Below are 15,854 nucleotides of genomic sequence, written 5' to 3' on the forward strand. Positions count from 1 at the left end.
GCATGCATGATGGGTGCTGAGAAAAGGGGGGCTGCATGCATGATGGGTGCTGAGAAAAGGGGGGCTGCATGCATGATGGCTGAGAAACGAAAGGGTGCTAGTGCACTGATGCTAACGAAAAGGAGGTTGTAGGGGCTATGGGCGCTAACATAAGACAAGCTGCAGGACCAATGGGTGGTGAAAAAGGGGTTGCTGTAGGTACAAGGGGTACAGAGTAAAGAAGAGCTGCAGGCACAGTGGGTACTAGAAGAGGAGAGGTTGTAGGCAGGGTGGGTACAGAGATACGGGGGGGGGTTGAAAGCAATATGGTTGCAGAGAGATAGGGAAGGCGTGTGGGTGCAATCGGTGATGATATGGGGGGTGGGGTGCAGGCACATAGATGGCGACGAAAAGGTGGGTTGCAAGTGGGTAGGGAGAAAACATTGAGTGAATGCATGTGGGTGGTAAGGGAAGGGGGGGATGTAGGTGCAGTTGGTGCTGAGAGAATTAAGCGTGTAGGTGCAGTGGGTTGTGGGAAGGGAGGGTGCAGGTGTGAAGGGTAGTGAGAGAATAGGGTGCAGGTGCAGTGGGTGCCAAGAGAAAGGAGGGTGCAGGTGTGGAGGGTGATGAGAGCAGAGAGTAGGTGCAATGGGTGCCAAGAGAAAGGAGGGTCCAGGTATGGTGGTTGGCACAGGTGTGGGGGGTGCAGGTGAGGTGGGTGCTGAGAGAAGGGATTGCAAGGGTGATGGTTGGTAAAAGAATGAGGTGCAAGTGTGGTGGATGCTGAGAGAATAGGGTGCAGATGAAGTGGGTGCCAAGAGAAAGGAAGGGTCCAGGTATGGTGGTTGGTAAATGCAAAAAGTATGGGGTGCGGGTGCTGAGAGAAGGTGGGGTGCAGGGGTAGTGGTTGGTAAAAGAATGAGGTGCAAGTGTGGTGGGTGCTGATAAAAGAGAGGGTGCAAGTTTACTGGGTTGTGAGAGAAGGGGGGTGCAGGTGCGATGGTGGATGAGAGAAGGAGGGTGCAGGTGCTATGGGTGATGAGAGAAGGGGGGTGCAGGTGCGAAAGGTGATGAGAGAAGGGGGGCAAGTGCGATGGGTGTATAGAAAAGGGGGTGCAGGTGTGATGGGCGATGAGAGAAGGGGGGGCAAGTGTGATGGGTGCTGAGAGAAGGGAGTTTGCACATGTGTTGGTTGCTGAAAGAAGAGGGTTGAAGTTGGTGCAGTCGGTGCTGTGACATGGGAAGGTGCAGGTGCAGTGGGTGCTGATAGATGGGGGTCGCAGGCACAATTTTTTGCATGGTGGGTACTAAGAAAATGGGGGGCAGTGTTACTGAGTGGTTAGAGAATGGGGTATATGGGAGTGGTGGGTTGGAGTGAAGAGGAGCTGTAGGCATGTTGGGTGCTGAGAACTGGGAGGAGGGGTGCTGGCACAGTTTGGTGGGGTGGCTGCCTCCTTCTTCACAAAGCTCATTCCCTCTTGCTGTGCATCTGACAGTTGATGGACATGCCAAGTCTGATTTTTTATCACTAGCACCGAAGTGCTACACTGCAGACTTCCTTGGAGGTTTTGGACCCCTTTATCCCCCCCATTATCTACGCCCCTGCACAAAGGTAAATGCACAGGATATGACTCGGTGTAGGGAAAAAGGATTTTCTCATGGTCACAATGCTGAGCTTTCCTCGTGGTATAATCTATATACAAAATTTATGGTTTGAAACACATGATTGCAAAGCCCCCTCTCTCTTCACAAACCTCACTGCCTCTTGGTCTGCATCTGACAGTTGCTGGGCTGGCCAAGTCTCAATTTTTAGCATTAGCACCAAACTGCTACACTGCAGACTTTCTGGGGGGTCTTGGACCCCCTTATCCCCCACCTTATCTACGCCCCTGTACAGAGCTAAATGCACAGGTTATGGCTTGGTGTAGGGGAAAAAATTATATGGGTTCTCATGGTCACAATGCTGAGCTTTCCTTGTGGTATAATCTCTATGCAAAATTTATAGTGTGAGCCCTATTTAAAAAAAAGTTGAGATTTCTGGAATGAGCATTTAAAATTGGATGGTAGGGCAAAAGATGAGATTCAGACATTAGATGAGGGTGAAATGAGAGATGAAAAATTAAGGTTGTAGGAGTTGATAAGGAGAGCCAATGAGATCCCTAAGATATAAATAAATATAGAATACAGCAAAGAAACATACAAAGCAATAAAAATTACGTAACTAAATATGCCAAATCCAAAAACCCGGCAAACCGGCTGTCGTTGATGCTTGAGAAATAAGGTGATTTAATTGGCGTTGCGGAAACACTGCTTGACCCCTCAAAGGACTGGGCTGGTTGCTACTTTTATTGAGGACACAGTATGTTCAAAAGATGGAGGCGTGTTTCTCTAATGTCAGATGTGATCTGAAGGTATCTTGTGGATAAAGACTGTGATGGTGCAGAGGAGGAATTACGGGTGGAATGATATATGGGGCTATGAACTGATGGACTTATAACAAGAGTATAATAAAGACATCCTGAGATTTATGAGGAGGGAGAGTTTTGGCTCCTTCAACAACTATGTTGTTGAAACCAAAAACACTAAAGGGACAAGTATAGAAAATAATAAAATTAAAACCTATGTGCCGTATTTGGTTAGAAATGAAAACATCTATGGACCTTGCTTCGTGCACTGGTCCAAATCATTTGGTGGAGGGGGGATTATGGTGTGGGGTTGTTTTTCAGGGGTTGGGCTTGGCCCCTTAGTTCCAGTGAAGGGAACTCTTAAGGCGTCAGCATACCAAGACATTTTGGACAATTTCATGCTTCCAACTTTGTGGGAACAGTTTGGGGATGGTCCCTTCATGTTCCAACATGACTGCCCACCAGTGCACAAAGAAAGGTCCATAAGGACATGGATGAGCGAGTTTGGGGTGGAGGAACTTGACTGGCTGCACAGACCTCAACCCGAAGAGTTGAAGCTGTTATAGCTGCAAAGGTGTTCTATCAGGTTGAGGTCGGGACTCTGTGCAGGTCAGTCAAGTTCCTCCATCCCACACTCCCTCATCCATGTCTTTATGGACCTTGCTTTGTGCACTGGTGTGCAGTCATGTTGGAACAGGAAGGGGCCATCCCCAAACTTTTCCCACAAAGTTGGGGGCATGAAATTGTCCAAAATATCTTGGTATGCCGACGCCTTAAGAGTTCCCTTCACTGGAACTAAGGGGCCAAGCCCAACCCCTGAAAAACAACCCCACATCATAATCCCCCCCTCCACCAAAGGATTTGGACCAGTGCACAAAGCAAGGTCCATAGATGTCTTGTGGATAAAGACTGTGATAAAGACTGTGATGGTGCAGAGGAGGAATTACGGGGGCAATGATATATGGGGCTATGAACTGATGGACTTATAACAAGAGTATAATAAAGACATCCTGAGATTTATGAGGAGGGAGAGTTTTGGCTCCTTCAACAACTATATTGTTGAAACCAAAAACACTAAAGGGACAAGTATAGAAAATAATAAAATTAAAACCTATGTGTCGTATTTGGTTAGAAATTAAAACATCTATGGACCTTGCTTCGTGCACTGGTCCAAATCATTTGGTGGAGGGGGGATTATGGTGTGGGGGTTGTTTTTCAGGGGTTGGGCTTGGCCCCTTAGTTCCAGTGAAGGGAATCCTTAGGGCGTCAGCATACCAAGACATTTTGGACAATTTCATGCTCCCAACATTGTGGGAACAGTTTGGAGATGGCCCCTTCCTGTTCCAACATGACTGATCACCAGTGCACAAAGCAAGGTCCATACAGACATGGATGAGCAAGTTTGGGGTGGAGGAATTTGACTGGCCTGCATCCATGTCTTTATGGACCTTGCTTTGTGCACTGGTCCAAATCATTTGGTGGAGGGGGGATTATGGTGAGGGGTTGTTTTTCAGGGGTTGGGCTTGGCCCTTTAGTTCCAGTGAAGGGAACTGTTAAGGCGTCAGCATACCAAGACATTTTGGACAATTTAATGCTCCCACATTTGTGGGAAAAGTTTGGGGATGGCCCCTTCCTGTTCCAACATGACTGCCCACCAGTGCACAAAGAAAGGTCCATAAAGACATGGATGAGCGAGTTTGGGGTGGAGGAACTTGACTGGCTGCACAGACCTCAACCTGAAGAGTTGAAGCTGTTATAGCTGCAAAGGTGTTCTATCAGGTTGAGGTCGAGACTCTGTGCAGGTCAGTCAAGTTCCTCCATCCCACACTCCCTCATCCATGTCTTTATGGACCTTGCTTTGTGCACTGGTGGGCAGTCATGTTGGAACAGGAAGGGGCCATCTCCAAACTGTTCCCACAAAGTTGGGAGCATGAAATTGTCCAAAATGTCTTGGTATGCTGACGCCTTAAGAGTTCGCTTCACTGGAACTAAGGGGCCAAGCCCAACCCCTGAAAAACAACCCCACACCATAATCCCCCCTCCACCAAAGGATTTGGACCAATGCACAAAGCAAGGTCCATAAAGACATAGATGAGCGAGTTTGGGGTGGAGGAATTTGACTGGCCGGCACAAACCTCAACACGATAGAACACATTTGAGCAGAGACTGCGAACCAAGCCTTCAGTACCTGACCTCACAAATGTGCTTCTGGAAGAATGGTCAAACATTCCCATAGACACACTTCTAAACCAGTATATTCTCATCTAACTTGATTTTCACACTCCTAAACCTTGTGGCCGGCCTTCCCAGAAGAGTTGAAGCTGTTATAGCTGCAAAGGGCGGGGCCAACTCAATATTGAACCCTACGGACTAAGACTGGGATGCCATTAAAGTTCATGTGCGTGTAAAGGCCGACGTTCCAATACTTTTGGTAATATACTGTGTATTTTCATCTGTATCATAGTGTAAAAAAAAACAAAAAAAAAACAGTGTTGATATATTTCCAATTTTATTCTATAAACTGAAGAAATGTTACATCACAAAAAGGTCATATATCACTTTCAGCCAGCAGATGGCACAATCATTGAACTAGTTAGTCTTGCTGTATAATCTGATCTCACTTGCTGTTCATCCACAAGCAATATCAATCTGGTCTCCCATCACCAGCTTCTGCTGAAACGTTGTGGAGATCAGACTACTCATCTACTGGAATGGGTTCTCTTCCTCTCTCTTAGCTATGCAGGCAGAACTTTATGAACTGTGAAGTCTTCAGTGATCTCTGATTCCCTTATAAAGTGTTTCTCCCATGATAAAGACCAGAGGAGCGCTCAGCCACGTGTTTTCTGAGTTGTAGATCAAGGTGTGCTTCTTCCAGGTATGAGATCTCTGATGTCCGGCAAAATATGGATTCATATAGAAGACACTTCCCGCACTTAAGGCGCCAACTTCGCCTTAAGGGTTACGTGGGATTTAAAATGATTAAAAAGATGGGTCTTCTGTGTAAAACATTTCCCACACTCATGACAGGAATACGGCTTCTCCCCCGTGTGGATTCTCATATGTCTTTCGAGATCCGCTTTCCATAGAAAACTTTTCCCGCACTCCGAGCAAGAATGCGGCTTCTCGCCCCTGTGGTACTTCAGGTGCACGGCGAGGTTGGATTTCCGCAAGAAACATTTCCCGCAGTCGGGACAGGAAAAAGGCTTCTCCCCTGTGTGGGACCTCTGATGTATGGTGAGATCTATTTTATATACAAAACACTTATCGCACTCAGAGCAAGAAAACGGCTTCTCCTTCGTGTGGCATCTCTGATGTGCCGAATAATTGGACTTCCGCGAAAAACCTTTCCCGCACTCAGAACAGGAATACGGCTTCTCCCCCGTGTGAGACATCCAGTGTGTGACCAGCTGCGATTTGTGAAGGAAACCTTTCCCACACTCGGGGCAGGAATGTAGAGCTTCACCCGTGTGCAATCTCTGATGGGCAGCCAGGATGGACTTCTGTGGAAAACATTTCCCGCACTCCGGACAGGAATGTAGCTCCTCCCCCGTGTGCAGCCTCTGATGCGCGGAAAGATTGGACTTCCGCGAAAAGCACTTCCCGCACTCGTCACAGGAATGCGGCTTCTCGCCCTTGTGAGATCCCTCATGCCTGAGCAGTGCAGATTTGTGAAGAAAAAATTTCCCGCACTCAGGACAGGAATGAAGGTTCTCCCCGCTGTGGAATCTCTGATGTAGAGAAAGACTTAATTCAGAGCCAAAGCTTTCCCCACATTCAGAACAGGAAAATGTATTTCCCCCCTGAATTCCGGCACCATCTCTCAAACTACGAGGTTGCTCAAAGTCAGAGGAGTTTGATGGTCTATCCACACTGTGAAGTCCACCATCCATGGTCTTTTCCCATACACAATCCTCATCTTCTAATGTATAATCTAGTGATGAACTGAGATGATTCTTTGAGGATTTCTTGATGGTGTGTCCTGGAAAAATAAAAATATTATTGTGAGGGGATTAATTCACCTAAACTAGGATGTCACCTGGTTCATGTAGAATTGAGTGAACAGATATGTTCTGCAGATGTCCCAATCAACTTCTTCCCCTCTTACTGGTGAAAAACACCCTTGGACCTCCTCCCAAATACTTACATAGGTTAAAAAAAAGACACAAGTCCATCGAGTTCAACCAATAAAGAAAAAGAAAAAAAATGAGAAACCTCCATATGCAGAACCCTATACCAGCAATTAATGCAGGCAAAGGTTAAAAAAACCTTAACAATGCATTGGCCTAAGTTCCTCTAATGGTGCTTTATTCACCTTTAACAGAGCTCAACCCTTTGAAGACACATGAATGTAAGCCATGTTTAACAGAGAGCAACTCTTTCAGCACACATAGGTGTAACCTATCTGGTTCAGGTGCTTTATTCACCTTTAACAGAGCCCAACTCTTTTAGCACACATGGGTGTACAACATCTTGTTTAGGTGCTTTATTCACCTTCAAAAGAGCTAAACCCTTTGAGGACACATGAATGTAAGCCATCTGCTCCAGGTGCTTTATTCACCTTCAACAGAGCTCAACTCTTTGAGGACACCTGGGTGTAAGGCCTCTGGTTCAGGTGTTTTATTAACCTTTAACAGAGAGCAACTCTTTCAGCACACATGGGTGTAAGCTATCTGGTTAAGGTTCTTTATTCATCTTTAACAGAGCTCAACTCTTTGAGCACACATGAATGTAAGCCTTCTGGTCCTGGTGCTTTATTCTCCTTTACAACAGTGCAACTCTTTGAGGACACATGGATGTAAGTCATCTGGTTCAGTTGATTTTCACCTTTAACAGAGCTCAACTCTTTGAGCACACATGGGTGTAAGCCTTCTTGTCCAGGTGCTTTATTCACCTTTACCAGAGTGCAACTCTTTGAGGACAAATGGGTGTAAGCCATTTGGTCCATCATTTCTAACAGAAGAATATATTATGGCCCACCTGTGCTGATCTCTGTAGGAGTGTCCTCCTCTATGAATGTCCTCGTCATTCCAGCCTCCTCCGTATCCCTCACATATGTCTCTTCTACTTCATCCTCAACTTTTATGATAATCAGATCTTCTCCCTAAACCAATGGAATGGCAGAAAATAAGATCTGTAACATAGTTTTATGATGTGAGATCACATAGAAAATGTCATCTTATAGAGTCCACACATCGTCTTCACATGTCAGAGTGTTCAATCACTTTATGCTCCCGACCCTCAACTCTACCTACCTGATGATGGTGAGGGATGGTGTGACCTTCCTGTGTGGAATCCCGGGAATACAGAGGACGGGGACATCTCTCTGGTGGGTTTCTCTTATTAGGTGACTCCATCATAATGTCCTTGTAGAGATCCTTGCGTCCTTTATAAAGCTCCTTCACCACTCCATACTCCTCATCCTCCTCTATATACTCTTCTTTAACAATAATATTATAATCGCCAAAGTTTCCACTCTGAATGTATAAAACATTCATTGTAACAAACAAGCTTGTATATAAATCAAAACTACCAATAATTAATATTCATCTACCTGATGATGGTGAGGGATGGTGTGACCTTCCTGTGTGGAATCCCGGGAATACAGAGGACGGGGACATCTCTCTGGTGGGTTCCCATTACTGGATCCATCTGTAGGAAACACACACACTGACTGAATACATTGTTTCTATGTGTTTATCAGATGATGGGGGATCTGGGGGGACCCTCCGTACTGCTCTCTCCTTTACAATAAAGTCTCCTCTTACCCGGTGATGTGAGGGGCGGCTGATTGTCCATCATGACGTCCTTGTAGAGATCCTTGTGTCCTTCTAAATACTCCCACTCCTCCATGGAGAAATAGACAGTGACATCCTGACACCTTATAGGAACCTGACACACACAATGATACAGTCACCATCCAGACACATCCCTTGTCTGTTACTGGATAATGTCCCAGAATTCCCAGCACCGCTCACCTCTCCTGTCAGCAGCTCCATCATCTTCTTGGTGACTTCTAGAATCTTCTGCATGTTGTGTCTCTCAGGTTTTAGGGAGTCACATGGAGGCACTGTGATGGTCATAGGAAATCTCTGTATTGAGAAACCAATAGAAATATCATGTTAGAATCCCAGAATCCTCCTCACCTCCCTGGTCAGGTCTGTGTTTTATTATTAGAGATAAGAGTGGTGTCATGTGATCTCCCAGAATCCTCCTCACGTCTCCGGCCAGGTCTGTGTTTTATTTATAGAGATAAGAGTGATGTCATGTGACCTCCCAGAATCCTCCTCACCTCTCCGGTCAGGTCTGTGTTTTATTAATAGAGATAAGAGTGATGTCATGTGACCTCCCAGAATCCTCCTCACCTCTCCGGTCAGGTCTGTGTTTTATTAATAGAGATAAGAGTGATGTCATGTGACCTCCCAGAATCCTCACCTCTCCGGTCAGCAGGTAGATGATCTCCAGGGTGAGGTTTAGTATCTTCTCAGTCATGTGACTCTGGTCCTCCTCCATCCTTATTGATGTGGCCATGTGATCTATAGAGGTTTCTCTGCAGATGGATAATGGAGAATTATCTGAAAAGCAACAGAAAAATAAATTGGGACAACCAAAGAAAAAGTACTTAACAAGTTTCTGGTCTTTTGGTTTAGGCAGGGCTCCAAGATTTCAAAGTCTTTGGGCTTTTAAAGAAATACGAGTTTTGGCTGAGGTTTTTTCGTTTCATTGGTAAAGGGGAGCTGGCACTCCCTTAGATACAGTTTTCCAAATGTATTCATATTTTAAATATATCAGATGCCAAGATCTAAAAACCCATATTTCATCATGCACCATAAAATTATCTGATGAACAAGAGTTCTCATGACCTACCTTTGAAACGTGCCTTCCTAAGAAGAAGAAATGGACCTCCCAGACCAGGCACGAGAGCCACATTTCGAAGGTGTATTACTCCTGAATGGTTTTAGGACATCTATATAAAAGTGTGTTTCCAGCCTCCACTAAGTGCTTTACAATGGCCATTGACCCTTTACAAACAACTAATTAAGGTCTCTGCTTATCAGTTTTTTTGGCTTTTTTTGGGATCCTACTAATGGATTTTCAAAAACGTCCAATTAACCATTCACAAAATTCGAGACCAAGGAACGTTTAATTACTGCCCATTGACAGCTGTGTGGAGTCTACAAAGTAGGGTTTAAGGTCCCATTGAATGGTTTGCTTATTATTTTAGAGAAATAAGGATTATATCGAGAGCAACCAAATAATTCCCTTCTCCTAACTCAGTTTGGGGGTCACCAGACCTCCATATCTTCACAACAGGAGGTTACTTGGGATAAATAGAAAATAATATCGTATTACCTCCTCAGCTGCCAGTTCCAGCAATGTCTCCTCTCTACTTCCTCCCGACTCACCTCTAACCTGAGCTTCCTGTCTGTACCCGACATCACTTCCTGTCAGTACACCATAGAGACTTTCTGTCTGGGTAGAAGTGAGATCGCCACCTTGTGGAGCTCAGAGGAACTGCATCCCCGAGAAACGTCTCTTAGTGTGAACACGGCCTTGTGCTGTGTGTGTATGTACTGTATATCCTTATAGATGGGGTCACGTCCACTCCCACCAAGGGGGATATAATTATAATACTGCCTAGTCTATGTGATGTATTTAATTATGTCAGGGTTTTATTGTACAGAGCTGTACACAACAAGCAAAAAAATGGGGTCATCCCTCATCTAGAAGAGATCCAGATACACTTATTTTAGTATCATAGGAAAACAATAAAATATTTATTGTGACTAGGGATGAGCCGAACGTACCCTCAATTTGAGGACCATTAGGCTGCGGCCTGAGAGTATTCCTGCAGTCAGCACCTCTCTACCATTCTGCACAGAATCCTGGGACCTGCGGGATGCAGACACGCTGGATTAGCAGCCAAAATCCCAGGAGACTCCATGGCACTTGGCATGAATGACAAGGCCGTGTTCACACTACGAAACGTTTCTCGGGGCTGCAGTTCCTCTGAGCTCCACAAGGTGGTGGTCTTCTCACTTCTACCCAGACAGGAAGTCTCTATGGAAGAGAAGAAGTGATGTCAGGTACAGACAGGAAGTTCCGGGTGAGAGGTGAGTCGAGAGAGGAGACATTTCTGAAATTGACAGCAGAGGAGGTAATAAGATCTTATTTTCTATTTACACCCAGTAACCCCCCGTCATGTTCCGTCCTCTTCCTCCATAGTCACTGTGACGTCTTTTATCCCCAGCAGATGATGATACACACATATATAGTGTGGAAACCTAGATTGACCCCTTTAGGGTCGGAAAATGTCCCCACTTATGAGGCTGAGACATTTCCTTCATTTTCGAGATGTGTCACCTTCTCACCTTAGCAGTCTCTCGTAACGAAGGATGAGATTCGGATTCGGTTTGAACTGATATTTGACCCCAATCTCCAAGATTTGAATTTTGGTTGAGTTTGTGTTTGGTTTTGGTGTTGACTTTGCCCTGCATAGGTAACCCTGGTCAGTCATTAATAAGTAGCAGGAGGTAAGGTGGATAACTGCCCCTTACTATAAGAGGAGGTCTGAGATCAGCCAGCGATGAGGGGAGGAAGTGGATAACCCCAACCCTGACTATAAGAGGGGGTCTGAGATCAGCCGAAAATGGGGGAGGAAGTGAAAAACCCCGACTCTCACTATAAGAGGGGGTCTGAGATCAGCCAAAAATAAGGGAGGAAGTGGATAACCCCGACTCTCACTATAGGAGGGGGTCTGAGATAAGCCAATCATGGGCAAGGAGGTGGATAGCCCCACCCCTCACTATAAAAGGGGGTTTGAGATTAGACAACAACGGAACATGAGGTGGACAACCCCGCCCCTTACTATAAAAGGGGTCTGAGATCAGCCAATAATGGGGAGGAGGTGGATAACCTTGTCTCCTCACTATAAGAGATTAGCAAATAATGGAGAAGGTGGATAGCCCCACCTCTAACTATAAGAGAGGTGAATAACCCTGTTACTACTGTAAGTCGGAAATTTTGATACAGCCAAATCTCCTAATGACAAAAATTTCACCCAAATTTTGTTTCGGAACAAAACCAACTGCACATGTCTAAGAGGTAGAGTTGCCACCTCATCCCTTTAAACCCGAACACCTTTGAATTACACAGGTTCTGAGGCTAATTAAATGCAGATAAGGCACCAAGTGAGTTTAATTACCACCTTAATCAGCCACAGAACCTGTGTAATTAATATGTGTTCGGGTTTAAAGGGATGAGGTGGTAACCATACTAAGAGGTCTACTCTCCTAGCAGTGGGTAGGCGGCCCCTTCAAATGGAAAACATATGTTGAATGACCCGAGCCCCATGTCTCACGGGCCCCAGGTGCACAGTCCAATTATCTGAGCCATAGCCTGTGGGCCATACCATGTAGGACCAGGGGGATGGTGTAGTGGGGTTTTGATCCTGCCATCTGTGCAAGTAGGAGCAGATGGTGCAAGTTGGGCTTTGAGGTGAGAACGGGCAAGTGGTCTGGCCTCTGAGTAGTTCTGCTAACACAGATATGTCACCAATAGACATAGATGTAACGCCTAAATTCCAGGGTGTGGGATAAGTACTGTATAGGATAAATATGGATGGGGGGACAAAGGGGGGGGGGGGGGGTTGTGAAGAGGACAAGAGGGAAAAAGAAAGGAGAGGCAAAGGGGTACGGCTAGTCCCTCAGAACAAGCCCAAAGTGAGGTTAAGAGATCAAAAGTAGTACGTCAAAGCTTTGTGGACCACCATAGGTCATCCTGGGTTGCCATATCTTCAGGAATTTATTATATGTATCATTTAATATTGCAATTAGGTTTTCAAGTACCATTGTACCGGCAACTCCGCATTTTACTTTGTTAAAGTTGAGGGTAGGACAGTTCCATGATCTGGTTTTCTTAGTAGCCATAATATATGAGTAATTAGACTTGGTTGGTGTTTGGCCACATTATGTGTAGGCTTATATACGTAGAAAGGCTTCAAATGGGCTTTTCAACGAGATTGCATTAGAGCAAATATTAACTAGGATATATTAACACTCATATCTAGATTCTATTCTCTTGAGGGCAAGATCAGGCCCCGACCGTTACAACCCTGGCAAACTGACAACACTAGAAATCTCAAGAGACATTGCCGTGCTCTTGAACGACTGTGGCGTAAAACCAAATGCCTGCAAGATTTCACCCTATATAAATCTGCCCTTCTAAAATACAATTCATGCCTCCATGCTGCCAAACAAGCCTACTTTGTCTCTCTTATTAATTCCTTGTCATCCAGTCCCCGTCGGCTCTTCTCAACCTTTAACTCTCTGCTTCGTCCACCACCCCCTCTACCCACTAACTCACTCACTGCCCAAGAGATTGCCAATCACTTCAAAGACAAGATCAATGCAATTCGTGAGGACATCTCCACTGTGCGTACGTCTTCCCCACCCATCATACCTTGCCCAGCAGCACATTCAACCCTCTCCTCTTTTGAATTGGCTACTACGGAAGAGGTTACAAAAATTTTCTCGAATGCCCACCTAACCAATTGTCCCTTGGATCCTGTTCCCTCACAACTACTACGGTCACCCTCTTCTTCTATCCTATGCTCCCTCACCCACATCTTCAATCTCTCCCTTTCTAGTGGCATTTTCCCCTCCCCTCTAAAACATGCACAGATCACTCCCATTCTTAAAAAGCCCTCACTGGACCCTACCGACCTGAACAACTTAAGACCCATCTCATTACTCCCATTCACCTCTAAACTTCTAGAACGCTTAGTCTACAACCGTCTTAGCTCCTACCTCAATGAAAATAACCTTCTTGACCCCTTACAGTCTGGCTTTCGCTCGCAGCACTCCACGGAAACTACCTTACTAAAACTCACTAACGATTTACTAACTGCTAAAACCAACAGCCAGTACTCCATACTCCTACTACTTGACCTCTCTGCGGCCTTTGATACTGTTGACCACCCGCTCCTTCTCAATAAACTACATTCCCTTGGCCTCCGAGATTCTGCTCTATCCTGGTTCTCTGGCTATTTATCACAGCGCTCCTTCAGTGTCACCTACAACTCTGTCTCCTCCTCTCCATTGCCCCTTTCTGTGGGGGTCCCCCAAGGCTCGGTTCTTGGACCCCTTCTCTTCTCTATCTACACCACCTCCCTTGGTCACCTAATAACTGCCCACGGCTTCCAATACCACTTATACGCTGATGACACCCAAATCTATCTGTCTACTCCTCACCTCACTCCTTCAGTCTCCTCTCGCATTACTAACTTACTAACTGACATATCAGCATGGATGTCGCACCACTTCCTTAAACTAAATCTCTCTAAAACTGAGCTATTAATATTCCCCCCCGCCCGTGCCCCCCTCCATGACTTTTCCATCAATATCAACAATGCAACCATCAGTCCCTCCCCTCACGCCAGGGTACTAGGTGTAATCCTAGACTCCGACTTGTCATTTCAGCCTCAAATCCAATCATTGTCAAAAGTTTGTAGAATTCACCTCCGTAACATCTCTAAAATTCGCCCCTTTTTAACAAATGAAACCACCAAGCTCCTCATTCACTCCCTTGTTATCTCTCGCCTTGACTATTGCAACTCCCTTCTCATTGGCCTACCGCTCCATAGGCTATCCCCTCTTCAGTCTATCATGAATGCTGCTGCCAGACTTATCCACCTTACCAACCGCTCAGTGTCTGCCAACCCTCTCCTCCAATCCCTACACTGGCTCCCAGCGAATTAAATTCAAAATTCTAACCACAACATACAAAGCCATTCACAACTCTGCCCCAAGCTACATCACTAATCTTGTCTCCAAATATCACCCAAATCGTCCTCTCCGCTCTTCTCAAGACCTCCTGCTTTCAAGCTCTCTCATCTCCTCCTCCCATGCTCGTCTCCAGGATTTCTCCAGAGCCTCTCCCATCCTCTGGAACTCGCTACCTCCATCTATCCGGCTATCCCCTACTCTTGCTACCTTCAGGCAATCCCTGAAAACTCATCTCTTCAGGAAAGCCTATCACGTCTCCAACTAATCTTCTACCACTTCCACCAGCTCATTCCCCACAGTTACAACCTTTTGTACCACCTGCCCCACCCTATTAGATTGTAAGCTCTTCTGAGCAGGGCCCTCTTAATCCTATTGTATTGTATTGTATTATATTATAACTGTATTGTCTCCCTTTTATATTGTAAAGCGCTGCGTAAACTGTTGGCGCTATATAAATCCTGAATAATAATAATAATAATAATCACCGTGTGTGTCATGGTGCCTAACTGGGTGCATCCCCAAAAGAAATTGGTGGGTAAGAAGGTATACTTTTCTTAGATTGGCCAGGGTGAAGCACTAATGGACAAGCATTGTATATGAATATTCAAGGGCAAGTATGTTTTTCAAGCTTTTAGGTGCTTCTGACTAAATATCCATCCAGTCTTGGTCTATCACACTGCCGCGGCTCCGATAACGATATCCCTGCGTGACTTCATCGCGGCTTGCTGGTGACTTCTTTCTCAGAAGTCAATGCAAATCATGTTTAAGTAGCCCCAAAGTAGTGCAGGAACCTTTCTTCTCAGTCGGAGTGACTTGAGTCGCACTAATTAGTATGGTTCCATTGCCATTGATGGGGCACGGCTTGTCATGCGTGTTGGATCTCTCAAGTTGTTGTATGCCAAGTTGCGGCAAGGTGAACCAGGGCTCAATGTAAAGCCAAGTTCTTCAGTCCATTTGGTTTAGTATATAGTGTTGTTTCATGTGTAGAACTTTTTAAAAGATGATTGGATGGAGGATATTGGGCAAGATGAGTGATGGTTAGCATTGCAGCGATTTTCAAGTGAGGTAAGAGAGAATGGTGCTTCACAATTGGAACATACCAGAACAATTTTAGTATGTGGGATTTGGTGAGAGTCTTGAAGTTGTGTAAAGGTTTTAAGTCAGAGAATCTCGGAAGTAACTGGACTGCCACCAATGGAATTGATGAGGGTTATCGATGCCGGAATGTATGTATGAATGGGGCAGTAGAGAGAGAAGGGGGAGATGAAAGCAATCAGCCAAAAAATGTCACTGATTTCTAAATCCTTAAAAATAAGGAAAAGGGTAGCAAAACACCTAACACACAATTACACTTGTTGACGATTTTTTTTCTAAATGGACCCGTACCCCAATCTACATGTGCCAATTACCATTGCGGTCAGCCCACATAAAGACCCCATTATATCCTCATCCTAATATCATACAACCAATACAGTCCAGATAATTCCCAGTTATCCATCTACAGAGAAACTGGCACAGATCACATGACCACATCACTGAGGATGGAGGAGGACCGGAGTCACATGACTGAGAGGATACTAAACCTCACCCTGGAGATCATCTACCTGCTGACCGGAGAGGTGAGGAGGATTCTGGGAGGTCACATGACATCACTCTTATCTCTATTAATAAAACACAGACCTGACTG

At 45.4% G+C, this 15,854-nt stretch overlaps 1 protein-coding gene across 1 annotated transcript in view; it reads right to left on the reverse strand.

The window, feature by feature from the left end:
• Positions 1–4,912: 4,912 nt before the first annotated feature.
• LOC141106787 (uncharacterized) overlaps positions 4,913–15,854 on the reverse strand; it is a 107,829-nt gene continuing 96,887 nt past the window's right edge. Inside the window, exons 11-17 of the mRNA XM_073597715.1 lie at positions 8,817–8,956; positions 8,360–8,473; positions 8,150–8,273; positions 7,936–8,033; positions 7,637–7,858; positions 7,362–7,485; positions 4,913–6,363 (exon numbers count right to left, since the gene is read on the reverse strand). Of these exons, the coding sequence (XP_073453816.1) occupies positions 5,318–6,363; positions 7,362–7,485; positions 7,637–7,858; positions 7,936–8,033; positions 8,150–8,273; positions 8,360–8,473; positions 8,817–8,956 (1,868 nt within the window). The 3' untranslated portion in view covers positions 4,913–5,317. The remainder of the gene's footprint in view (positions 6,364–7,361; positions 7,486–7,636; positions 7,859–7,935; positions 8,034–8,149; positions 8,274–8,359; positions 8,474–8,816; positions 8,957–15,854) is intronic.

This window comes from Aquarana catesbeiana, linkage group LG08, assembly GCF_042186555.1.
Source record: "Aquarana catesbeiana isolate 2022-GZ linkage group LG08, ASM4218655v1, whole genome shotgun sequence".
In the NCBI taxonomy this organism is placed as follows: domain Eukaryota; kingdom Metazoa; phylum Chordata; class Amphibia; order Anura; family Ranidae; genus Aquarana; species Aquarana catesbeiana.